The 27,850-nt window shown below is 35.1% G+C and overlaps 1 protein-coding gene and 2 pseudogenes across 1 annotated transcript; 2 read left to right on the top strand and 1 right to left on the bottom strand.

Annotated features, from left to right (window-relative positions):
- Positions 1 to 651: 651 nt before the first annotated feature.
- On the top strand, positions 652 to 3,523 carry LOC122604492 (annotated as a pseudogene).
- An 8,820-nt stretch (positions 3,524 to 12,343) lies between these two features.
- Positions 12,344 to 14,979, top strand: LOC122606132 (annotated as a pseudogene).
- Positions 14,980 to 17,299: 2,320 nt separating this feature from the next.
- Positions 17,300 to 19,861, bottom strand: LOC122604490 (wall-associated receptor kinase-like 1). The gene is made up of 4 exons (XM_043777380.1): positions 19,735 to 19,861; positions 18,928 to 19,159; positions 18,110 to 18,580; positions 17,300 to 18,074 (listed from the first exon to the last, which is right to left on the bottom strand). Exons 1-4 carry the CDS (start codon positions 19,859 to 19,861, stop codon positions 17,300 to 17,302), a joined length of 1,605 nt encoding a protein of 534 aa, XP_043633315.1.
- Between the last annotated feature and the right edge of the window lie 7,989 nt (positions 19,862 to 27,850).

Here is a 27,850-nt window from a genome sequence, read left to right as displayed (position 1 = left end):
GAAATGTTAAGATATGATGCTGAACATAGCAAAGTATATTAATGGTAAAGAGAGAGAACCAATTTTTTTTTTTTTAATGAAACATTTGTACTCAACGAAATTGCTTTCTAAATATTAAGTCCTTCCAAATACCAATCTATGCTTAATTTCTCTCTTTTATTTTTTTTTGAACCACGACTTAAACAGAAAACTATACTTTCACAGAACAACCTGCTCATAACTTCAATCTGGTTATTCTCACTGCAAAATAAACAACATTTGTGACCACAACAGAACAGCTCCACATTGTTTGATCAAATTAATCATGGCTCTTATTTCCTTTTAGGTCTCAATTAAAAGTAAACAGGAAATGTAATCTCATGAGCTGGCCTAATTAATTGAGTTCTACACCTTTCATTTCACTATATATTGTACTATTATACTAGCAACTTGGTAGATTGAATTAATCTAATCTCTTTTGCTGTTAATAAAAAAGTAGTTCTACATTAAACATTACAATCATTGCTAATCATATAGAAAAGTCCACGAAATTCTGAACTTTGATTTAGTCTCCACGGGTTTATCTTGAGTAGGTTATTCCAATTAATCATACACATGCCACCATTATAAATATAATACATTGTTTCAGTCTCTGGTGTTAATTTTAAACAAATGAAGCCATTTCAAACTTACACTACTTTACTTACTATCCTCTTCCTGTCATTAACAGAGACATCAATTGCGGCACCAAAGTATGCCAAGCCAGGGTGCAACGATATGTGTGGGAACGTGAGGATTCCATATCCTTTTGGAATCGGTGCAAGTTGTTCCATCAATAAATGGTACTCTATTGACTGCAACTCATCGACGCCATATCTATCTGCACTCAACCACCTTCAAGTCGTTGGTGTTGACTTGGGAAATCAAACTGTCACTGTTGGTACGCCAACAACGGTATTCTCTGATTGCCAAAATCCAGTTCTAAATAGCAGTCGGATTAACAACATCAATCTTGGTGGAAGCCCATTCCTATTTTCCAAATCAAACAATAAATTTGTTGTTGAGGGTTGTGGTAATGCTGTAATGACGGATCATGACGGGAGTGTACTCGGCGGGTGTTCCACAAATTGTTTAAATGACAGTACCGTTAGTGACAAAAGCGACTGCCTTGGAATCACTTGTTGTCAAACAACACTTCCATATTATCTTAAGTCTTACAACATGAATCTCACGTTGTTAGACGGGCAGGGCGGAGCTGGAACTTGTGGGTCTGCCTTCTTGGCGGATAATAATTTGTACGATCAAGGAAGGTTTTCTAATGTCAAGGATAACTCTTTTATTCCGATATCACTTTTGTGGACTCTAACAGACACTGACTACAATCAAGTAAGTTGTTGTTCTTACTCCGTGAGATATATACTCAAAGTCAATATGGGTAAGGGTACTGCATTGAGTACTTGGAAATGTGACTATTATGAACCTATCGAAGGAAACACTTACTTAAACGATGGATGTGATGGTATGTTATTCTAAAACTATACTCGATTAATTTGTTCATTTTGCTTATTTTCGTGACTACTGAACGTGTGTAATTATTTTAACACGTATATACAATTGTGTAACATCTTTTCTTGAATTCTGTGGCTTTAGTTACAGGAGAGTGTGCAAGTTGCAAGGATAGCGGAGGTTACTGTACGTATGCCCAAATTTATGACATCGATGGGGTGGTTAAAGATTGGAACTTCACTTGTAATCCAAGTCATAATTCCGATTCGCTCTGGGTTTGGTATTTATTATATATAGGTAATGCCTACTCCAGGAGTCTTGGTGCTTATAGTCTCACATCATGTCCAAATTTTATTAACATTCAGTTACAAAGTATACCATAGTTGAAGTTAATACAGTTTTGTCCATTAAAAGCGAAATATCATGCTTGTGGAAAATGCAACACCCACGATTTTCCACTACTGAATTGATGGGTATAAATTTTACCTGCCCTGAGATCTCTTATCAATTAATATTTACTTTGAGAAATTTGCAGAAATAAAGACAAAAGTCAACTAGTTTCGACGTTCAAAAATGAAAACCAAGAAAAAAGGGCAGCATAGGATAAAACTTTGACTCCAGTTTATGAAGTATTGTGATATTTCTTCTGTGTAGTATAGATTCATTTCGGACATTAAGAAAGTTAGTTATTAGAAGAGGAAACCTCTGACTAATGACAACAATTCTGTCATACTTATACCTGTAACAAAATTAGGAGAACTTTATTCAAACTAAGAGGTATGTAAAGGCAACTTAAGATCTACTTAATTAACAAGAATCATAAATCTTTATGATTGATTCTCTGTTTTGTATTGGTCTTTATGCAGGTGTTCTCCTAACCTCGGGATTAGGTTTTATAGCTATCATCTATGTATCATACAGACTAATGAAGAAAAGAATAATTAGAAGACGGAGAAAGAGTGTTTTTAAACGTATTAATGGTCGTTTACTTATGAAGCAACAAGAAGAGGTTGACCCGTCTTTAGTTGATAAAACCATACTTTTCACATCACGTCAGTTGGAGAGGGCCACTGATCACTTTAACGAGAATAGAATTCTTGGTCGGGGAGGTCAAGGTACAGTCTACAAAGGTATGTTAGTTGATGGAAGAATTGTGGCAGTCAAGAAATCAAAGGTGCTTGATGAAAGCCAATTAGAGCAGTTCATCAATGAAGTGGTGATTCTTTCACAAGTCAATCATAGGAACGTGGTCAAACTACTGGGATGCTGCTTAGAGACAGAGGTTCCTTTGCTAGTTTCCGAGTTCATTTCAAATGGGACCTTGTATGATCGTCTTCACGGTGATACCCACGAGTTCTCATTTTCATTAAATATGAGATTACAAATAGCTACAGAAGTTGCAGGAGCACTTGCTTACTTACATTCGGCAACTTTAATTCCAATATACCATAGGGACGTTAAAACCACTAACATACTTTTGGATGATAAATACAGGGCCAAAGTCTCCGACTTTGGAACTTCAAGGTTGGTATCAATGGATCAAACTCATTTGACTACCTTGGTAAAAGGTACATTTGGCTACCTAGATCCTGAATATTTTCAATCTAGCCGATTTACTGAGAAGAGTGACGTTTATAGTTTTGGAGTTGTTTTGGTTGAACTCATAACCGGAGAAAAGCCAATTTCACTAACTAGATTTGGAGAACACAGAACTCTAGCTACATACTTTATGTCTGCCATGGAAGAAGGAAATGTTATGTCTATTTTTGATACAAAGATGATTAGAGAGGCTACAAGAGATGAGCTTCCTTTAATAGCTAACCTTGCAATGCGATGCTTGAATCCAAATGGAAAGAATAGGCCAACCATGAAAGAAGTAGCTGTAGAGTTGGAAACCGTGCGAACCTTACACACTCCGTCAACGGTTCGAACCAATATCATACCCACGATATATGGGGAGGAATTATCTGTGCAGCCGTACGGTGAATCAACATCAACATTCTTGAGTTTTGATAGCATTAGTCATATAGGTAGATAGTGTTTAATTAAACTTTATATAATCATAAATACATCCAAGTTACAAAATTTGAATGGTTAGGTAATGTGATATTATATTATTAATGTATATAAGTGTATTATGGTTGTTTTGCTGTATAATATAATTTTTTGTTTGTGTTATAATGAGTTTAGACTTTACAAGTATTTAATAAGATAGTACAGAATTTTTGGATGTTCAGGCGAGTAGATATGGTTATAGGAATTTTTTTTAACTTTCCGCTTTTTTTCTTTAAGAAACTGAGAAGGGTTTTTCAACACTGAAATTCGCTTAAGAACAAGTTTGAAAAACACGGAGTTTTCAAACAATATGTAGTTATAAGCTGGAAAACAAGATTGGATGGGGGGGTTCCGTATGGGAATAATTGCGTGCGCTCAATCTCAAGTAGATCTGCAAAGCAGCACCCAAGGTAATTGTTGAAAAAATAAAACCTAACACTCTTCTATCTAAATCCTTAACTGGTCGAAACTTAAGCTTAATGAGAGTGCATTTCTTGGTGGTGCCCAAATAACTCTTCATATCAGCCTTAAAAATCAACTCCAAGGAGCCAAGTAACGACGCACCATCACCCTTGACTAGTCAACTTCTCTAGTTTCTGACCTAAGCAATCATATACTTCTCCACAAGCTATTTAATTGGTTCTGATTTTTATATACTATAGCCAAATGAAAGGTTTGTTGCAGTGAAAAAAGTTGCTTAAGTTCTTCAACCTGATGATAATCCAATTGGTTCTTCAAAACATATAGTCCTATAGTTAAAAAGGAAAGAATTTTGACAAAGGACGGATGTTTATTTATTTGGCCTAAAAATATTGATTTCACTTTCTGTTAACTAACAGTTTCTCTATGATATGCAGCTGTTGGAAAAGACGGCATCAGGGGAATAATATTCAAACCCCTGCATCAGCAAAAACACTATTCTTCCTCGAAGACGTTTCTACAAAGCAACCCATTAAGCGATTCCCATTTCGTCTCATCATGTAGAATACTCCCTTCTTTAGCCTCACTTTTTTCTTATAATTCTATTTGCAATACAATTCCAGAGATATAGAATTTTACAGAAATATAGAATTTTGCAGATATAGGTTGTGGCTTTAAAGGACTTTTAATAAATTTAGCATTTGATTATTTTATTCAACAAACATGTCAAACAACATTAACTAGCTGTACCAAAATACTATGCATATACATGTGTGTTTATATAATACAAAATAACAAGAAAGGGTAAATGTTATTTTACCTGGAGGACTGATAATGAGATCGAGGAGATGAGGCTAAAGAAGCAGCAAATGCAGGTGGGCCAAATCTTTGTAAAAACGTAGGTTTAATCCTTGTTGTTGTTGTGGTTGTGGATTACCTAGTTTGACACATTGTGTTTCATATCCAAGATTCGCAATACTCCGATTGTAAATTGGTGATGTTAATTGGACGAATAGTTCCGATCGATGATGGTACAATATGACCACAAAGTCCCTGAACATTGTAGGATTACAAAGTCAAACCCTAGCAAAGGTAAATGGAGAAAAATATCCTTGGCTCCATGTGTTTGGATGGTGAAGCATTGAGTTTTATCCGATCTACGTTTTGGATACCACCGGACAAAAGTTAGCCCGACCAAGGTATTAGCGGCGACGTCGCCGTTAATACTCTGACACGGGGCCCACTAATTTCTCGTTCAGATTTAACATTACAGACATAGGGGCCCACAGTATTAGCAGCGACGTCGCCACTAATACCCTCTATGGTGGGATTACACATTTTCTCCCGGTGGGTTGCACATCCCGAATAGTAAACAGGACGAGGGGTTTTCACTCATTTAGTATTTTAGTATCCCAAGTTGTTTGATCATTTTGATCAAGTAATAAAATATTAAAAATTTGGAATAAATTTAGTGTGTTTAATACCTTAACTTTCATATGCTTGTGTATGAGTCCTTATGATACGTGTTTTCAGAAAGCCAAATACGTTAATATGGGTTCGACCTTCGTCGGTGTGTGATGTGTTTGAGACCGTCGGACCTGTAACCACTAAACCTCTTTGACTAACACGATGCTCAAAAGTCAAAACCAGACCAAAATCTAAAAGAGGTAATTAACTTCTGCTATCAAAACCATGAGAATGTCTCATGTTCCATCTTTTGTTCTGTTGAAAGACATTCACATTCGTAAATAGATGCTCTGTATATTGGAAGATGTTATAAGAAAATCTCAAAATAACAAAAACAAAAAAGTCAACCAATGAAAGTAAGGAAAAACCCAAAGCTAACACCCCTTTCGGAGTAGCAACTAACCAATGACAGGTGTATTTTACAACAAAACTTGTTCACTATAAGACTATGCTGCTGTGACTATAGAAGCTAATGTTGACTTTCTGCTGTCACTATAGGAACTAATATTGACTGTTGACTATTGACTAAATGATAGATTATTGACTTTTATATTCTTAAATGCAAGCTAATACAATAATCTATATTTCTATATCTATACTCTCTTATAAAAAAAAAAAAAAACTGAAATCCGCTCCCTTAAATTCAAGCTAATACAATAATCTATATTTCTATATCTATTCGTCCCCCTTCTCTCCGCTTTCACATCCCACCGCAAAAATCATATCTCCGACCATAATGAAATTACTTTTAGGTTAATAACCATATGTTGGGTCGAAAATCGACCAAGTATGATTTGTTCAAAATAGTTGAAGTTCAGTAAAGGAAGCTTGCTCAGGATTTTGAAGTCATTCAGAATAAAGCTCACTGAAGCTTCACTTCAGTTTCAGAATCAACACCACTGAAGACGTTCAGACTGAAGTCGAAGACTGAAGACTGAAGAAGAGAATCATCTCAGAAGCAGAGCTCATAAAAGGTTCTATCTGAAGACGAAACTAAAGCAGCTCAGTGTAAAAAGTACTTACAACACTTTTACACTGATTACGAGGAAGTCTTGTCAAAAGTACTTTAATGGTCTTTACCCGGTTAATAACATTATACCTTGTAAAGTGCTAGTTGAGTAAAAGGTTGAGAATAAAGTGTGTTAAGTCACATCAAAGAAACTTACACACTTTACGTTAAACAAGCATGCTATGGATTTTCCTACAAATCCATAAATACTCCCAACCATATTTGTATGGCCTTGCCATGTCATCAAAGACATCTTGGCCTATAAATACAAGACTTCTCACAACTTGCAAAAATGTTAGAAACTCTTGCATTGCAACTTGTGAGATATACTCTAAGTAATTCTTACGAGTATTTTCAAGTTATTAGATCACTTGTATTTCGGGATTGTTTAGATATTTACACACTTCGTGTTTATCTTTGTTCCGCAACAATCCTTGTATTTTGTTTATATCAATAAAGAAAACACATTGAAAAATACTAAGTGTCTCAATGCTCCATACTTGATTATATCTAGTATTTATATAGTTTCTGCACTTGTTCTTTAAGTTACTTGCATTCATTACCTGTTCATATCCATAATCTGGATCATACCACAAACTGGTCTTCTTCCAGTTTGTGTGTACTTGCCAGTCGGGTTAATTATTTTTATTTGCTTATATATTGGGACTTATACCATACCGTTACCACCGCCGAACTACCGTTCAATTATGCAGACACCAATCTAGTACTAATATACACATTCACATGACATGTGTATAGTTGTTCAAACTCGATTGAATCCAAATTAATGTTTGAAAAATTATTACACATAAGGCATGAGTTTTAGCACGTTATTTAAGAAAGTTAGGTTTTTGTTATTGAGTTCTAGACTTCATAAGTGTATGTTTGAAGGTTACATTTGTTTTTATTTTTTAAACCGCAATTATAAACTTTACTTTTAAAAATATCTCTCTCTATATATATATATAGTAAAAAGTTAAAATGAGAACCAAGTATTTATCGAAAACTACGAGAACTCTTATGTATAGGGATAATATTGTAATTTACATATTTAATTTAGATTAATAATAATTTAAATTAAAAATGCACCGTAAATGTCTCGATCCGTTCGTTACATGTAACACGTGGAGTTACAAACACTTGAAATGGATTCACGTGCATGTGTACGTAACAAAATGAAAGATAGCTTTTTAGAAAGCATTATTTCGTTTTTTAACTTCAAAAATTGATGCTTCGAAATTTAAATATAAAAAAAAATCTCAAAGTTATTTTGTAAGCTTCTTTTTTAATTACGAGTGCATTTTTACAAATTTTAATTAATACATTTTAGTTAACTATCAATCATAAACAAAATTTCCTCGTGAATTGGTCCCCTTTCATTAAAAATCGGCACATTAATATTTGGCAGTTACTAACAAGTTAAAAAGAATTTAAGTTTTTTATATAAGTTTATTATCTCCAAATCCATGCGTAAACATCAATGAATTTAGCAAATGTTTTCCTTTTATCATTATATTAACATATGTGTAGGTTTAACAAATCACTAAAATCAAACATAAACAAACTTATACAATTTATAGTTGTTAAAATTGTTAAAATTATTATATATGTGTATAAGTTAAAACATGTATACCAATTAAATTGTCTATAGTTAAAAAATATCTGAATAAGGTTATACATTTTAGAACACCTATGTTTAAGATAAAAAGAAATGGGTCATTCACATGTGTACCAGTTAAAAGATATATTTTATTATAATAAAAAAAATATTTATATACTTGTGAATGGTCATTCACATATGTACCAGCTAACGTTCACATGTGTACCAATTAAAAATATGTGTTTTTTATGTTATATATTTTTTTTTCATTTCACATGTTTATATGTTAAATATAATTACATTTTCATATTTCATAACCATATATTAATAAATTAATACATTTAAAAATAATATTTATATTATTAATCAATGTTTTAATCAATAATTTTCTTATGTTGATTAATTTAATTAATTTGTAAAACGATTAAAAGATATATTTGAAAATAAAAGGCATCAATTGTTATTATTATTAATTAATATTTAGAAGAAGTTGACAATTTTTAAAAGGTAAGATCCTAGTTTTTCGAACGACCTCTGTTCCGTTTCATTTTATCACTTTTAATTTCATATTCCAATTATGTCCTTTCTTAATTGTTTTTTATTAATAAATTAATTTGCATTCAAAATTATTACATAAATGTCACCAAATCTTTTTAGCCTTTGATTTAACTAATCTAATGGTCTTGATTGGTTCTCGCAGTTCTCGATAATTTATTAGTTCTCGCAATATCTCTACTCTATATATATTATATATTATATTATATATATATATATAAAGCTATCAAAAAGCGCTCGGGTGACACTCTCTGAGCCCGCCATGTCAGCGTTTTTTGATGTGGCATCACCAGAATGATCTAAGTGACACGTCAGCAGCCACGTAGGCAATTTATCTGCTGATATAGAGTGTCCACTTAAGCAATATTTTATTATAAAATAGCATTTAATCAAAAAAGTAAGGGAAGTTGGGTTCAAACCCGTAACCTCCAACTTTTTCGGCATGCATTTCAACCACTTGAGCTACCACTAATTTTATTTGTGAATTGAAAAACCACATTTAATAAACACTCTTTCATATCTGATGATAACTGAAACAGATCTTTAAAATTTAGAAAACAATTAAACCTCTTTTTCAATGTTAAAAAAAAAAAATTAAACCCTTTTTTCACATCAGAGATTTAGTTTAGAAACCGTTGTTGAATTAGAAAAACCATCCTTTTGGAAACACACCATAATTGTATTGTAGTCATAAATTATTGCTCATGAATTAAACTCACTGCGATATAAATTAAGAAAAGTGAATCATATCAATTATATTTTGACAATCAACGCGCTTTGTATCTGAATAGATAGCATGAGAGGAGATTGAAAGATACATCCTCAAATCCCTAGATTTATAGGATTTGGGGTTTTAAATTAAATGGCTGCAGACGTAGTGCACTAACAATATGATGGTATGTTTTTCTTATTAATTAAAAATCATTGCTTTTGTGTTTTTATAATGGCATGTTTTATACATTTAATGGCATGTTTTATAACTTCAGATGTTACTAATAGGTATTAGTTTTGTGCCATGCACGGGAGCTATGGATGAACTTGGATGGAGATACATCTCCAATTTGCATGAACATATTGTCGCATGCCTCTTCCTAATCAAGGTAATGCTATTTTCTTGCCTTAATAGTCTTGCTTAGCATGTCACTGTAGGAATCAATAAAGACTAAGAACAGCCTACTTGAAAAACTGAAAGCAACTATTGTTTTTCATTATTTATTTTTGGTACCTTAATCTTCAAGCTCAAGTTCTATTCATCTGTTTCTCATGGTAAGCTATATCATATAACAGTTTATGTCATGTACTTCATTTTGCATACAAAGACCTGTTCTAATTACCAAGTAAAACCATAAAATAAGTTACTTTGACTAACATTGTACATTTGTGATATCAAGTGTTATAATAATTAGCCTCTCATGTAGTCCCCATTAAAATTACTCCAGAATCCTATATTCCTATCTGCTATTTATTTCTCATATATGTAGGAATATTGCCATTTACTTTTAGATGTCAATTTGTGTTGTGTTTAATCATGGATACATTAAACGTAGAGAAATTAGTTAAAAGGGAACTGGTGAATGAGTCAATGGGTCGAACTGGTCAAATGGGTTGTCATTTGTTATCTAATAGATATACCAGTAGCTATTGTATAGGCATTGTTTTTTTAATCATAATCAACTTTTAGGTATTTATCAAAAAGTTGGACAGAAAAGAGCGTTGATCCCAATCCATGACGGATTAGGATTCCCTAAAGTTGATCCAACTTTATATGTAAAGTTAGATCAACTTGAGTTGTTGGATTAAATCCAATGGTCAAGATTAAAAGATGATATTTAAGTTTTGACTATTGGATTTAATCCAATGGTTAAAGTTGATCAAACTTTAACTCTAGGGAATCTCCATCCATCCATGACCTGTACTCCATAATGCAACCTCTATTATAAAACATTATGCAGATGGCAGGTTAAGTTATTGTAAGTTCCTTTTCTGGGAATTTGATTTTGACACAATATTTGGTGAACCTACTTGAAATTGCATGCTGTTAAAATCTGAATTATAATGTGAAGCATAGTTCTGCAACTTGGGATTTTATGATATGATACTTTGTAGAACATTACTATATTGATTTTTTTTTGTGACTTTGATTTCATCCACTCTACAAATACATTTGTCTTTTGCTCTAATTTAATTTCATCCACTCTCCAAATACATTTATCTTTTACTCTAACTTAGTTTCACCCGCTCTCCAATACATGTCTCTAAATTGTAGAGTAAAACATTAATCACAAATATTACTAAACAGATCAAGGACTGGACAGTATGTTTATTTATGTGTTCAAAAAACCATTAAAAGACATTTCACCTAACTTAATTATAGGTTTCAAGTGGTGGAAACTGCTAAATTGCAACACCTTAGTTGGCATAAAAATAACCTGCCACATGATGCTCCAATTTAGAAGGTGAAAATTATTTTTTCCTTTTCATGGTATGTAAATACTAACGGTCTTACATAGGAGTCAAGATACTTGCTGGCGGTGGATTTGCGGTCAAGTAGAGGTTAGAGCAGGTTGCCACCTAAAAGGATGGGTAGTGGGTTAAGTAAAACAGGTGAACTTTGGAAGGGTCTTCGATGGCTTAATGAAATAGAAAATATATTATCCATAGATAACTCATGTAATTCGCTCTTATAGGTAAGACGTCTACGAAAAATGATACAGGAAGATCTGAGTACAGACTTTGCTAAGTTTAAAAACACAACAAACAAATGGTTTTTCTAAGTTTTTCTTTTTAGACAATGTTATTATTGAATCTATTTTATTATTCAATACTTCAATCCAGATAAACATCTATTTTATTATATATAAGCGTTCACTTTTCATTATAATATTATTTTATTGCATGTCACTAAGAAAATATAATAAACCGGTGCAACATATGAGTTTCACCTAATTGATTAACATAAATTAATAATATTAAAAATAAAAAATCAATTTAGATTTTGATTATTTTATCTTTTCAATTTATATTGAGTCCTTAACTCATAGTTTTAGTTATGCTTTATTGCAAAGCACTAAAGCATTGGCCTTCTTTTGGAATGAAAGTAGAATAAAGTATAAAAGTATTAGCTGGATCGATTGATGTAGATTCGATATTACGTAACTGTTGTATGTTGTAAGTGAAATTTGTATCGCCCTCTTGGTGGATACATTATAATAGTTGCCTTTCCAAAACAATTACAACAATATCCAATATTGTCAAACACTAGTTAAGTAATTATTTTTTTGAAAAGCAAACATTACAATTATAATACCCCAAATAATCTTGAACTACCCCACCAAAGCGATGATAGCACGATTAATGAGTTAAGTAGTTAACTCAACTTTTGTACCTATTTTTCTAGAAGTCAAGTAGCTATATACCGTTAAAATTTAACCTTTTTTATTCAAAAAGTAGTCACACTTTTAACTAGGTATATCAAGAACTTTCAAACATTATCCGATATTGTCAAACACGAATTCTGAGGAGATGATCGAGAGGTACAGAATTTGCCATCTTAATCTTATAGTAGAAAATGTCCACAAACAAGCTTTAATACATCAAATAAAATTCACACGGCTTAGACTTTTTGATATGTGCTTACTTTTCAAATTTTGGTTCCTAATTTCCTATTATCATACGCACCAATATATATACATACAAATATAAATACGTACTGTTTTTTGTTACTAATCATCATAGCTTCTTGACAAAAACAAATGAAGATATTTCAAGCTTACTATTTACTCGTCTTCTTTTCATTGAGAGTGGCATCAAAAGAACATATTCATTATGCCAAGAAAAGGTGCAACGATATATGTGGCAACGTTACGATTCCATACCCTTTTGGAATCGGGCCAAAGTGTGCTATCAACGAATTCTATGTCGTTGATTGCAACTCCTCGACGCCATATCTGCCTAAACTCAACAACTATGAAATTATAGGAGTTAGCTTGGCAAATCAAACAATCACTATTAAAACACCAAAACCAATATTCTCTGACTGCCAAAATCCAATTATGAATATTACTCAAACGAATACCTTCGATTTTGGTAGGAGTCCTTTCTTGCTTTCTACACTGCAAAATATATTTGTTTTTGAGGGGTGTGGTAATGCTGTATTGATGGATCATGACAACACTGTGGTAACGGGTTGTTCCACAGCTTGTCTCGATAATAATACTCGTAGCAACAGAAACAATAACTGTTTTGGCATCAATTGTTGCCAAACTACGATTCCTCATTATCTTAAATCTTACAATTTTAGTCTTGTTGAGTTGGAAAAACAGGGCGGAAACAGAGGTTGTGGGTCTGCCTTTGTGATGGATACAAGTTCATACATTAATCGAAGCTTTTCAAACAACTTATCTATTTCTAGCAGCTTGGAATTAGACAGTTTTGTTCCAATATAGCTATTGTGGACTCTATCAGAGATTGATTACAATCGAGTCAGTTGTTGCGAATACAGTTATCATGAGAGACTCATAGCTCATCTGGGTAATGGAACTTCAGTAAATACTTGGAAATGCAGCTCAAGTATTTATTCCGACGGAAATCCTTATTTAGAAGATGCATGCGGTAACATATGTAGTTTTATAAGCTTTTCTTGCGTTAATTTGTTTATTGTTATATATATTTTTTTTTACATATTTTGACATCAAACTTGGTCTTATAGAGAGACATGTGAATGATGTGTGTGCAAAGTGTAGCGATAATGGAACCGTGTGTGGAACTTATGGCACAATATATAACATTGATGGTTCTGTTTACAAAGAGCAATATTTTTGTAGCGTCGACGCATTTCCTCACAAAAAGAAATCACTCGACTTGGGTGTTATTTTAGGTGTGCAATGTTTACTCTCTCTGTTTTTAAACACTATGAATTTCATATCATATTAACATGGACCCATAGAACTGTCAGATACTCAATAGTTTTTCATTTTGAACGTGATTCAGGTGTTAGCATAAGCACAGGTGTACTTTTTCTCGTGGCAATAAGCTATGCATTGTACAAATTGATCAGAAAAACAAAAGACAAGAGACAACGACAGAAGTTTTTTAAACGGAATGGTGGTATATTATTAAAACAACAAGCAGACGCTGACCCATCTTTGGTTGATAAGACCATACTTTTCACTTCACGTGAGTTAGCGAAGGCCACTGACGACTTCAACCAAAACAGAGTTCTTGGTCGAGGAGGTCAAGGTACGGTGTTCAAGGGGATGTTAGTGGATGGAAGGATTGTGGCAATTAAGAAATCGAAGGTGGTTGATGAAAGCCAATTAGAGCAGTTTATCAATGAAGTGGTCATTCTTTCTCAAGTCAATCACAGGAATGTGGTCAAATTATTGGGATGCTGCTTAGAGACAGAGGTTCCCCTACTAGTTTCTGAGTTCATTTCAAATGGTACCTTGTATGATGCTCTTCACAATGATATTGACGATTTCCCGATTTCTTTAAATATGAGATTACAAATCGCTACCGAGGTTGCAGGAGCATTTTCTTACTTACATTCAGCAACTTCCATTCCTATATATCATAGGGACATCAAAACCACCAATATACTATTGGATGATAAATATAGGGCCAAAGTTTCTGATTTTGGAACTTCAAGGTTGGTATCAATGGATCAAACTCACTTGACTACCATTGTAAAAGGTACATTTGGCTATCTAGATCCTGAATATTTTCAATCTAGCCAATTTACGGAGAAAAGTGACGTTTATAGTTTTGGAGTAGTTTTGGTTGAACCGATAACCGGAGAAAAGCCAATTTCACTAGCTAGATTTGGAGAACACAGGAGTCTAGCTACACACTTTACGTTTGCTATGGAAGAAGGGCGTGTTATGTCCATTTTAGATGCAAAGATGATTAAAGAGGCTACCGGGAATGAGCTTCATTTAATAGCAAACCTTGCAATGCGATGCTTGAATCTGAATGGAAAGAATAGGCCAACAATGAAAGAAGTTGCTGTAGAGTTGGAAACCATACGAACATCACACATTCCATCAAGAGTTCAAACCAATATCATACCCATGATATATGGCGAAGATTTATCACAGCCGCCATATGGTGAATCCACATCAACATTCACGAGTTTCAATGACAGGATTAGTAAATGATGCAAAACATTTTATTTAGTCGTTATAGTATCGCCATATAGGTAGTATGTATTGTAATTGGACTTTATGTCATCATAAATCCATCCAAATTACCAAATTTGAATGGACAAGCAATGCATTCGGTAACAATTTTATTTAAAGTATATGTAAGCGTATTATATATGGTTACCTAGCTTGGATGAAAGGAACTGGAGTCATGGTCATGTTGCTGGATGATTTCATATTGCTAATAAAACGTGAAAATGATAAGACGACCTTTGTGATATACAGAGTAACTTTTATAATGATTTTGAAGAACAGTTCTTCTGACATATTTTATAGCCATAAATCACTTTTATAGTAGTAAATGTATTTTTAGTTATATAATTAACGGTTCTTTTGAAGGTATATCAAGTTGTAACATTGTCTGGATAACAGCAGTTTGGTGCAAGTCATAACTTTGATGAAGAAAATGCAATGCACCAAGTAGAACAAACAAACTTTCTATATCTTATTATATTATTGGGCTTTTCTCCCCCTTTTTTTCCTTCTTAATCATCGTTTGTTTTCTAAATATCTCCTTTGTGATTTTCCTTTTCTAATCGCAATTTGTGACCTCTCATAGAGGCGATAATGTATAGATTCATGGGGTTTTTGATATCTAACAGGTCAAACAAGTAAAGTCAAAATAGGCAAACAGCACCAGGTGAAACAGGTTTACCTGAGGCTAATTGCCTATGTCTTCCTCACACCTGCAATATGGTTTCCGACTTTTCCGCCATTAAAACTCAAATTTTTTTCAATATTAGCTTTTATATTATGTCTAAATGAATCTTATACACCACAGTTTTGATGCCTAATAAACCTTTTGTATAATATAACTTTGAAGTAAAATTTTGATGCCCGCAAGTTTTTCGTTTTTTATATGCTTTGGGTTATCCCCCTCTTTGCCCGGCATCAGGGTCGGCACTGCTCTGCTCAATTTTTTGTTACCTTAATTTGTTTTTTCCATTATATTTCTATTTATTTTTTAGAGTTAATTGCAGGATTCATCCATGTGGTTTACCTATTTTTGTGGTTTACATCTCTGTTAAGTTTTTTTTAACAAATCCGTCCAAACTTGTCACATTCTTTGCAAGTTACGTCCATGTGGCTAATGGCGTTATTATTTGGCGGTTAAGTCGACGCACATGAGTTGCACGTGAGGGTATTTTTGTAATCTATCACCCACAAAACTTTGTAATTGCACGATTCGTCCCTGTGGTTTGTCCATTTTAGTGGTTTATATCCCTATTCAAGAATTTTTTGTGGAATATGTACTTTGGATCTATTCCATGAAAAATTTTGAGTAGGGATGTAAACCACTGAAATGGACAAACCACATCGACAAATCATGCAATTACAAAGTTGTTTATTGGTGGCAGATTACAAAATTGCCCTCACGTGCGTCGATTTAACAGCTAAATTATAACGCCATTAGCCACATGGACATAATTTGCAAAGAATGTGACAAGTTTGGACGGATTTGTTTAAAAAAACTTAGCAGGGATGTAAACCACAAAAATGGGTAAACCACAGGGACGTATCCTGCAATTAACTCTATTTTTTAAATAAAAATCTTTTCCAAAAAAATAAAAAGAATTGAAAATAAATAAATAAATAATATATCTTTTTTTTGAAAAGTAAATACATAATATATCTTACATCTCTAAATATATATAAAAGAGAAACCTTAATTCCAAAATAGAGAAGTTTGGACCCTTGGATAAAGTTCAACTTTTAATTATAGCCATTAGATCAAAACGATGATGTCATATACCTTTTTTTATAACTTTTTTAGATTTAATTTTAATTCAATAAGTGAAATAATTTTTATGTTCTAAATATAAATTAGTAGACATTATTTATTAATGTTATTTATTATATAATTATGGAAACTAATATTTTAAAATTTTATATTAATTTTCATATTTAAAATCAATTTTTGACTTTTTATTTAATAAAATTTTCTTTTTAATCGGAACGATAACATAACTTTTCAATAATTACTCAATGATTTTTGAGTTAATGAAGAACTGGAAAAAAAAATACAAAATCTATAATAAGCTATCATAATTATGTATAAAAAAATTGTTGTATGAAAATCGTAAAGATATTATGCATAACTTTAAATTAGATTAGCACACAACATGTGATGTATAGATTGGTAATTTAATTGGTTAGTAATTTGGTAAATAACTAAATTATTCAAACAAAACGTTAAAGCTCAAGTACACACAATACAAACATATTCGGATGCATAAAAGACATCCAATCTAACAGAAACATTACTTAGCGAGACCTCTAATATATGATGTATCCATTTTTCAAACTAGCCGGTTACCGTTAACCATAATCTCAACGACCATCAATCTAACTTCACACTTTTTTTAGTGGTTCAATTTTTACCAAGTTCAATATGTCATTAATTATATATATATATATTCCCCGCGTATTATGCGGGGTTATAATCTAGTATACTATATATATGGAGAGAACATAAATATAGTATACATTAAAACAATAATATTACATTTAAACTAACATTAATAAAATGGTTACGAAACACATTATTAATCCATTCAAATTTGGTATTTTTACTGGATTTTTGATTGCATAAAGTCCAATTACATACAATGTATCTGTATGACTAATACTATCCCAACTCAACAATGTTGATGTTGATTCATCATACGGATGTTGATGTTGAGATGATTCATGCATATATATCATAGGATTTATATTGGTTTGAACTGTTAATGGAATGTGTGATGCTCTTATAGTTTCCAACTTTACAGATACTTCTTTCATTGTGGGCCTATTTTTTCCATTCAAATTCAAGCAATGCATAGCAAGATTAGCTATCAAAAGAAGCTCATCCCTAGTAGCCTCTTTAATCATCTGTGCATCAAAAGTAGACATTACATGTCCTTCTTCCATAGCAAACATAAAGTGTGTAGCTAGACTTCTGTGTTCTCCAAATCTAGTTAGTGAAATAGGCTTTTCTCGAGTTATGAGTTCGACCAAAACAACTCCAAAACTATAAACGTTACTTTTCTCGGTAAACTGGCTAAATTGAAAATATTCAGGATCTAGGTAACCAAACGTACCTTTAACCAAGGTAGTCAAGAGAGTCTGATCCATTAATACCAACCTTGAAGTTCCAAAGTCAGAGACTTTGGCCCTGTACTTATCATCTAAAAGTATGTTAGTAGTTTTGATGTCTCTATGGTATATTGGAATTAAAGCTGCTAAATATAAGTAAGCAAGTGCTCCCGCAACCTCTGTAGCTATTTGTAATCTCATATAGCTATTTGTAATCTCATATTCAATGAGAATGGAAACTTGTCAATATCATTGTGAAGATGGTCATACAAGGTCCCGTTTGAAATGAACTCAGAAACTAGTAGTGGAACCCCTGTCTCTAAGCAACATCCTAATAGTTTGACCACATTCCTATGATTGACTTGAGAAAGAATGACCACGTCATTGATGAACTGCTCTAATTGGCTTTCATTAACCACTTTTGATTTTTTGACTGCTACAATTCTTCCATCAACTAACATATCTTTGTAGACTGTACCTTGACCTCCTCGACCAAGAACTCTGTTTTCGTTAAAGAAATCAGTAGCCTTTTCCAACTCATGAGATGTGAAAAGTATAGTTTTATCAACCATTGATGGATCAGCTTCTGCTCGTTTTAATAGTATACCACCATTGCGTTTAAAAGACCTCTTTCGTAGTCTCTTTTGTTTTGTTTTCTTGATCAATCTGTACAAGCCATAGCTTATTGCCACAAGAAGAAGTACACCCATGCTTAAGCTAACACCTGCTTGAAGTTCAAAACGAAAATTTGCTTATCATCGAGCAGTTTTATGGACATGAATTGGGCTAATGGGCTGTATTGAAAAGACACTGGAACTCTGGAAGTGCTTTTATAGAACTTCAAATATTTATCTGTTACTCTTTATTAAACCAAATGTCCCTTCTTTCTTTTCTTTTTACTTTTTTTTTTAACTTTCAGCCGCTTTAATATATACACTTACTAAATTAACTTACACAAACAATCTGTCGCCGTCGGCATCCGTCTAATAACTATTTAATGGCTTAATCATTTGTATATAAGGCTATAAGCAGAGAGGTAGAGAGAGTAAACATAGCACATACCTAAAATAACACCGAAGAGTGATTTTCCATCATAACCATAACTATTATAAGTGATATTATCATTATTAATATTATCATTATTGTTATTATACCCATTATTATACATATCACAATTGTAGTTCTGATTGTAAACAGAACCATCAATGTAATATATTGCGCTATCTCTGATACAGTAACTTCCATTCTTCTGACACTTAGCACATACATCATCATTTTTATATGTAGGTACTGCAATAAGAGAAAGATTGATGTCAAAATATATAAAATACAGTAGAGAGAAGAATTCAAAAAATAAAATTAATGGGGACAATTACATACTTCACTTCTCACAATTATTTTAAATTTGTTTTAACTTTTAACTGTATGATTGAAATCAATATAAGAAGGACTCAGAGAGATAGAAGCATATAAGTTTATCCCATTATATTGATTAATAATAAACAAACCAACTAAATATTGAACTGCAAAATACAAATTACCAGTTAAATTGCATCCATCTTCTAAATAAGGATTTCCTTCTATCAACGAATAAATATTGGAGCGGCATCTCCAAGTATCTACTAAGGTTCCATTACCCAGAGGGACTTTGAGTTCATCCCTAAAATTGGAAGGGCAACACGTGACTCGATCATAGTCATTCTCTGATAGAGTCCAAAACCTACTTCTCAAGGTGGAGGACTTATCAAAATCTCTAACTGCCAACACCAGGTCCTTAACTGATTTGAATGCTCAGGTATTTCTTGGTACTAAGTTCACCGAGGTTGCTGGAAATGAAGGATTGGTGGGTGGGAAGCTCAATGAACTTGTGTTGGCTTGTAATAGAATCAGCTCAGCCATCAGAGAAGCCTTCAGACTGACCAAAAGAGATGTGCAAAGTTCTGTTGTTGCGAATCTGACATCTAATGTTGAAATGATGTAACAAGAAGTCATGGCAGTTGGGAAGGAAGTGTCTAAGTTGGCGAAGAAGCCAGGGGTTGACACTACTAGAAAAACTGATATTACCGACAGATTTGGGACGGACAAAATTTCTGTCCCAAATTATAGACGGATTTCCGACGGATTTCGGACAACCAGCCAATTAAAAGCATACAAAAAGGTTTACGACGGATTACCGACAGAAATAAAAACCATCGGAAATCCGTCCCAACATTTATAAATTTCCGACAGTTTTGCGACGGATCCATTTAACAATAAAAAAAATAATTACAAAAAATATCAAAATATTAGCTCCGTCCCAAATCTGTCGCTAAATTTAAGAAATAAATTTCAAAATTTTTTTTACAATTACCCGTCCCTAATCCGTCGGTAATTTTTAGGATTAGGGACGGATTAGGGACGGACAATTTTGAATTTAAATTTTTTTCGACCGTACAAGCATCGATATGCATATACAAGTAATGATAGAGTGTTTTTATACATTTATAGTGTTAATGGTACGATCTATACATCAATAGACGACTTTTTGTAAGTCCCAACTATTACTAGATGGGTGCTGAAGACACCTCTATGTCGATGGTGAGTGAACTTTGCAACACGATGAATTAATCTGGAAGTGACCAGTTTGGATTGATCGTGTACCAGGTTAACTGGAGTTACAGAATATAAATAAATGCAATAATATAAATGACGAGTATATAAACTGGTGAGACAATATGTAATTTTCAAGTGTATTTTATTTATTACTTGTTTAAATAAAATACAAGGTTGTTGCGGAACCAAGATAATACGAGAATGTAAATATCCTAACAATCCATGAATTACAATTGATCTAAACTTGGAAATTCTCCCAAACAATCGAAACACTTAGAGTTGTGAAATGTTCCTTTTTACGATTGAGAGAATATTGCACAAGTTCACCAATATTGCAGAATATATGTGTTTGCAAAGTTGTTGAAAAAGCTTGTGCAAGGACCTCTATTTATAGTCGAAGATTGAGCATGGGGATCTCAACTTCGACGTATAAATATGGTTGACAGCACACAAAAGTATTGTTAAAATAATCCTTTGTGTGTGTTAAATAAAGTAAGACAAAAGGTTACTTTATTCACTCACTCTACATCTTTGTATCTTTATCCAAAGACAATATTATTGTCCGGTTAAAAGGATGTAGAGTAAAGAAGGTCCTCCTAGTAATCAGTGTAAAGCTTTGTAAGAGCATTTACACTGGAGGATTCTCCAGTTGATTAATCTGGTAGATTGTCAACTGGGCTTCGCTGCCATTGCCAATCTCTATCTTCCATTTGTTGTCTTTGACTTCAACTGGAAGGTCTTCAGATTCTAGTATACTGATCTCAACTGGAGGAAGTCATCAGTTGCTAAACCTGTGCAATGCAACTGGACTTCTAATATTTCGGACAATTCTCCATGCTCTCCAGATGTCACTGGAGAGCTCCAGTTTAGTTAAAACTGGACCTAACACTTTTTAGTGCCATTCTCACGTTTAACCTAGTTGGTGTATATGTAGTTTTATACTCGAAGGTTTGTGTTTGTACATAGATCCATGGAAGTTCGCGAGTTTTTACACTTTTAAATTTTTAAATTTGTTTATTTAGCTATATTGTTGCATTTATGAATGAATCTTCATGCGTTTTTGTGAAAATCGTAATTTTTAAAAATTAAAATATAAATGGCCGTCCCTAATCCGTTGGTAACTTTTAGGATTAGGGACGGATTAGGGACGAACCAGATTCGAATTTAATTTTTTTCAACCGTACAAGCATCGATATGCATATACAAGTAATGATAGAGTGTTTTTATACATCTATAGTGTTAATGGTACGATCTACACATCAACAGACGATAATAGTAGATAATAGTTAGAAGGAAAACTTAAACAGATGGCCCTTCGCCAGTTTTCCTTCTCTTAGAGACTGATGAAATCGGCTGAGTATCCTCAGGATCAAGGCCTAATTTTTCTTCAATGTTTTCCTTGAACTTGATAAGATTTTGCAATACGTACTCCTAGCCTCTTTCAACTTTATTCTTCCTCTGTCTCCCCTCCAGCAACCTCAACATCTCAACATGTTCGGAATGACCATACTGATTAACATCCGGGTTCTCAGTTGTCCTCTTAGGTCCACCAAAGTATTGTACCTCAACAACAAAATGCTTGGCACCAGGCTTGATCGAGACCTTAACATCAGTAATTCTGCCTCTATTGTGCCTTCGACGCTGTACATCTGACAAATATGTGCGAGCTTCAGATTCATTTGTCAGTTTGATTTTGCTCGTGCTCAGCTTTTGTGTAGCAGCTCGAATATCATCAGTTGTGGGTTCAGATGGTTCTACCCAAGTCCTCAGATTTGCATCTCTAGGCAAGGCCTTTTGTTTTCTTCCTTTGGACTTGGGTGGATTCAACACTTTGGTGACCGCCTTCTTGACCTGCTCAGTCCTTTTGAGAATCCCTTCAGATCTGATCTCTCTGGCCTTTTCCACCGATACATTCAAACACTTTGCATCCAGTTCAGCCTCATCATCCTGGTAGTGTTTGTCCAGTTCCACTTCAAGCATCTCCTTCAGTGCATTGACTATTCTTGGATCTTCTTTGATCTTCTTGTATTCAACAAGTGTCAAGCCAAGGAGTTGAGCATCAGTGATATCAACAAGAGGGGTTGGAAGATTTTTCCTTGATTCAAACTGGTTTGCCTTCATTTGTTTCTTCCTTTCCTTGACCAGGTATCCCACTCTTGCTAACTTCTGACTCTCGCTTTCAGTAACTGGAGGCAACAAATCGACATTGCCAGTTTCCAACATTGGTGCATCGGTAGCCGGTTCCAAAGATTCATCAGCAATGGCCTTTCCTTTATCAACACCTCCTACCACCACATCCTTAAACACCTCAAACCCTTGCTCACCAGCCTCAGTACTGGTAGCCACCACAATCTCCTTCCCTTTATTTGAAGTCTCCACAAGAGTGCGAGGGGCATGTACCGACCTTTCCCCCTTGGCAGCATCTAGTCCCTGCCTGATGGCTTCAAAATCAGCATGACTAGAGGGCAGGCGATCTAGAGGCTGCCACGATTGCATTGTCTTGCACTCTTTGAAGACTCCACAAAGCATGCGAACTGTCCTCCATAGATGATTGATCTCTTGAGACTGAGTCATTACATTTCCACTTGTCTGCTCTTGACTCTTTAAAATCTGTTTGAGTATTGAGAGATCATCTGAAGAGAGCCCAGTTGCAGGGACTTCCTGAACACTGTCAGGCACAACCTCCCTTCTTTTGCCAACTTCAGTGGTCAGATCAGATATGGCAGTTGAATGTTCAGACACTTTGCTAGCCAGCGTATCCAGACTGCACCTCAACCGATCAATCTCAGATGTAATTGGAGTGAGATCGACCTAGGGCACTGCAATCTTGGTGATCTCAGACATCACCTTTTCTATCAAATTATTCTCACTGGCAGCCAAAGTTTCTTCGATCTTTAGACCCACTGAAGAGGCCAACTGACTTCCAAGCTCCGTCACATCTAGGCCAGGTTTGTTACACAACTCTTGCACCTGCCTTTCCAGATTCTTAATATCAACCTCTGAAGATCTGACAGTATTGTTCAGCAGGTTGGATATTGAAGATGTGACTCCAGATTGAGTCAGTGCAAATGCCTCCCTTAAAGATATTGCCAGTTGATTGGAGGATTCCACTAACTCGTTCAGCTTGCCAAACACCAAGTCCTCATTAGCAGAGAACTTGTTAATCCCCAGGTCAACCACTTTAATATTTTGCAGATGATCCTTGTGGTACCTGGAGAAGGACTTGGTGTTCTTCTCTAGTGTCTTTTGAATCTCTTCCACCCTCGCAAGAAGGTTCGAGAGATCGGCTTGAAAAGACACGAACTGGCTGTCCAATGACTGAGGAGAAGGTGTCACTGGACCAGCCGAAAAAGCTACAGGTGCAACTGGACGAGGTATGACAATATTTGGTTCTCCAGTTGCAGTAGCATCAGTAGATAGAAGAGGAGGGGTTGTAGAAATGAAGGGAAGAGATTCAATGTGTCGTTCATGCTGAGAATGCTCAGGTGTGAACGACGGCGACGGTGGGGTTAGGATGTGTCTATTTCTAGGCACACCCATAGAAGAAAGTAGTTGGCGAGAGGCGAATATAGGAGGTATATCTAAGCTTTGTGTATTAGGTGGGGAAACTGAAACATGCGGTTCTTGGGGTTGACCAAGGAGAGAAGGGAGCTGATCAAGTACAGTTGCATCAGCCATCTCCTGGTCAGATTCCGTCTCAGATGAGTCCGAAGACTCAAGTTGAAACTCACCCTCATTTATGCCAAGATCCATAAATGTTGGGGGTGGCTGAACGAGTTGTTCAGACTCCTGATGACCAGTTTGAGTTGCCTCAATGGTATCATCAGTTATAGGATCCGTTGCCGAAGCATCTTCTCCCTGGACAGAGGTGACTGGTGCCTCAACTACAACTGCTCTATCCTCAGTTGCAATATCACTGGCAGTGGCTTCAGAGACCACAGTCACAGATTGTGACTGGTCAGGTGCAGCGAGTCCAGATCTTGATCTCCTTCTGCTCTTGGAAGATCTTCTTGCTTTAGGAATCGCCTGAACTCCTGCTTCTGCCACCGTTACCGCTTCTGTAGGCAAACCGGTGGGTCCCTCATTATTTTGAGGCCCGCCCAGTTGCCTTTTGGACTCACCAGATTGTGGTGCATCAGTTCTAGAGAATGCAAAAATCATTCTCGGGGACATCTGGACTTCATCAGAAGTGGACACCAGGTTGTCCAGATTCCTCAACAGTTCTGGCACAGAGAACAAGGATTGCGTGTTGTTGTACTCTTCCCTGCCCAGAATCTGAATAAAACACAGGGACATAAACCTTGAAAAGGGAACACAAGGACCCCTGTTGCCCTTCAACTTGAACACCAGGCTTCTGAACAAAATGCCTGCAAAGTCCACCCTCAGCCCATTCCAAAGGCAGTAAGCCATCTCTGCCTGGAAGGAGTTTATCTGGTCCAATCCACCAGAACTCCCTCCTAAACTTTCCACCAAGTGGACCATAAAGAACTTCCAGGATGGTGAAAGCCCCTTCATTGTAATGGACCCCTTGGTCTTCAACACATCCCCCTCCGCCATCTCCTTATTTCCCATATCAAGGAAGACCTGGCGGAAGTTGACATTTGAGGAAATCACCACTGGAGTTTCATTATGTCTCCAGTAGTTGAGGTTAAGGGCTTCCCTCAACGTTTCAGTGGTGATGGTACACGGGACTGACCCATCCTTTAGAGAAAAAGAGATGGATGAGCAGTCCTCAGAAAGAGAGGCAGTGTACCAGAACTCACACAAGTAATCATGAAATAGCTTGTGTGGATTCAAAGAGAAGGCATCGCTGAGGGGAGAAATCCGGAGAAAGGATCGGATTCTCCCTATAAGTGAGTCAGCGGCCTGGAGCCCTTGAAGAGATGCCATTGGATTATTTGGATTTAGTTTAATAAGTTTAGAACTTATGGGAGCACCAGTGGCACGAATAACATTTTGTGATGGATTATACTCAGCAGTGAGTAGATTCACATCACGAGAACGAGATGAAGAAGATGATTTAGGAGCCATTTGGGAAATTGGATTTAGGGTTTTGGACTTAAAGAAGAAAGAGAGAAAGGGATCTCGAATTGTGAATGATTGGAAGAGTAAATGAGAGAATTTTGAGAGAAGTAAATGAGACGGATACTTAGTGGGTGTATATATAGACAGTAAAATATTGCCAAGATATATATGAAAAGATATTTTAGTTACCAAAAGTTTGAAATACTTTGTAAAAAAGCTATTTTCAAGAATTTTGAGAATTCAAAAATATTTAATACCTCCCATCAAGCATTTAATGCTACGACGGCTGGTATTCCCACTCATCCACTAACTTCATCAAAACCCATAAAAAGTGCAGTACATTCGGCAAAAAAGTCTTCACACGTAAGACATGTCAGGTGACGTTCGAGAGTGCGAGGTAAGCACTCGAGTAACATCACGTGTCACAAGTATCCACCAAGTAAAACATAGCGTTATGAAATCTGACTGACCATCATTTTGAGATAAGACCAAACTAGCAAATAAAAGAAAATTTAGATGTCAGTTTCAACTGATGACCTTCAGTTGCATTTTTCAAAAAAAAAATTATTTAAAAAAAAAATATATTTTAAGTCTTTTTCCCCCTAAAAATGTGATCCATTTGATCAATGACTAGTCTTCGAGTACATCAAGGCGTTCAATCTCCAACCAGTCAAGGATCACCTGGACCATCCTCAACTGAAGGGCCTCTCCAGTTTAATAAGGATTTAACATACCCAGTTCACTGATGAGATTTTTAAAAGTTTTCTCATCAAGAGGTTTTGTGAAAACATCAGCTAACTGTTTCTCAGTGGGGATGAAATGTATTTCAATATCTCCTTTCATAACATGATCACGAATGAAGTGATACCTGATATCAATATGCTTTGTCTTTGAGTGCATCACAGGGTTGTGAGATATAGCGATAGCACTGGTGTTGTCACAAAAGATTGGGGTTCTTGTGAATTTCATGCCATAATCAAGTAACTGGTTTTTGATCCAGAGAATCTGGGCACAGCAACTGGCCGCAGAAATGTATTCTGCCTCAGCAGTAGACATTGAGACAGAAGTCTGCTTCTTACTGGTCCAACTCACCAGTTTTCCCCCTAGGAAGTGACATCCACCAGTTGTGGATTTTCTATCAATATTACAACCTGCATGATCAGAATCTGAATAACCCATTAGATCTAATCCTGAGCCTTTGGGATACCAAAGACCAAGGCTAGGGCACCCTTTCAGGTACCTGAAAATGCATTTAACAGCATGCAAGTGTGATTCTTTTGGATTTGCCTGAAATCTGGCACATAAACATGTTGCAAACATTATATCTGGTCGACTGGCAGTTAAATACATCAGTGAACCAACCATTCCACGATATTCTTTTTGGTCCACTGGTTTGCCATTTGGGTCAGAGTCCAAATTTAATGGAGCTGAAATGGGTGTGGTTTTTGATGGGATTGAATCATATTTGTATTTTCTCAACAAATCTCTGACATATTTTTCTTGGTTAATAAAGATACCATCCATGGTTTGTTTGATTTGTAAACCTAAGAAAAATGTTAATTCACCCATTAAACTCATCTCATATTCTTGAGACATAATTTTCGAAAACCTTTTACACATTCCATCATCAGTTGACCCAAATATAATATCATCAACATAAATTTGTACCAGCAAGATATTACCTTTTTCTTTCAAGATGAACAAGGTATTATCAATTGCACCTCTTTGAAAACCATTTTTGAGAAGATGTTTAGTTAGAGTGTCATACCAGGCTCTTGGGGCTTGTCGAAGACCATACAAAGCTTTGTTCAGTCTATATACCTAATGTGGATGCTTTTCATCAATGAAGCCTGGAGTCTGCGTAACATACACTTCTTCTTCCAATGTGCCATTCAGAAACACACTTTTTACATCCATCTGGAAAACCTTGAATTGCAAGTGAGCAGCATAAGCCAAGAAAATTCTGATGGCTTCAAGTCTTGCAACTGGAGCAAAAGTTTCATCGAAATCAACACCTTTTGCTTGACAATAACCCTTGGCAACTAATCTAGCTTTGTTTCTGACAACGTTGCCATCTTCATCCATCTTGTTCTGGTAGACCCACCTCGTTCCAATGGGTTCTCTCTTTAACCCTGGAGGACAAGGAACAAGTTCCCAAACGTTGTTCCTTTCAAACTGGTTGAGTTCTTCTTGCATAGCTTCAACCCAGCTTGGATCTGCCATAGCCTCGTCAATCTTCTTCGGTTCAATTAGTGATAAGAAGGTGACGTTCAAGCATTGATCACTTGTGGCTCTTCTAGTCTGAACCCCACTATCTGGATTGCCAATAATCTGCTCAATGGGATGGGCAGCAGTCCATTTAGT

Source organism: Erigeron canadensis, chromosome 6, assembly GCF_010389155.1.
Source record: "Erigeron canadensis isolate Cc75 chromosome 6, C_canadensis_v1, whole genome shotgun sequence".
In the NCBI taxonomy this organism is placed as follows: Eukaryota; Viridiplantae; Streptophyta; class Magnoliopsida; order Asterales; family Asteraceae; genus Erigeron; species Erigeron canadensis.
This window is presented reverse-complemented; position numbering and strand designations above follow the sequence as displayed.

Excerpts from the sequence above, each read along its gene's own strand:
- LOC122604490 (XM_043777380.1), bottom strand. The coding sequence starts at position 19,861 with ATGACTTCTTGTTACATCATTTCAACATTAGATGTCAGATTCGCAACA. Across the intron at positions 18,581-18,927 it reads TTCGGTGTTATTTTAGGTAT|CATGGGTGTACTTCTTCTTG; the intron begins GTGCTATGTTTA and ends TGTTAGCTTAAG. Across the intron at positions 18,075-18,109 it reads CTTCACAATGATATTGACAA|CTATATGAGATTACAAATAG; the intron begins GTTTCCATTCTC and ends GATTACAAATAG.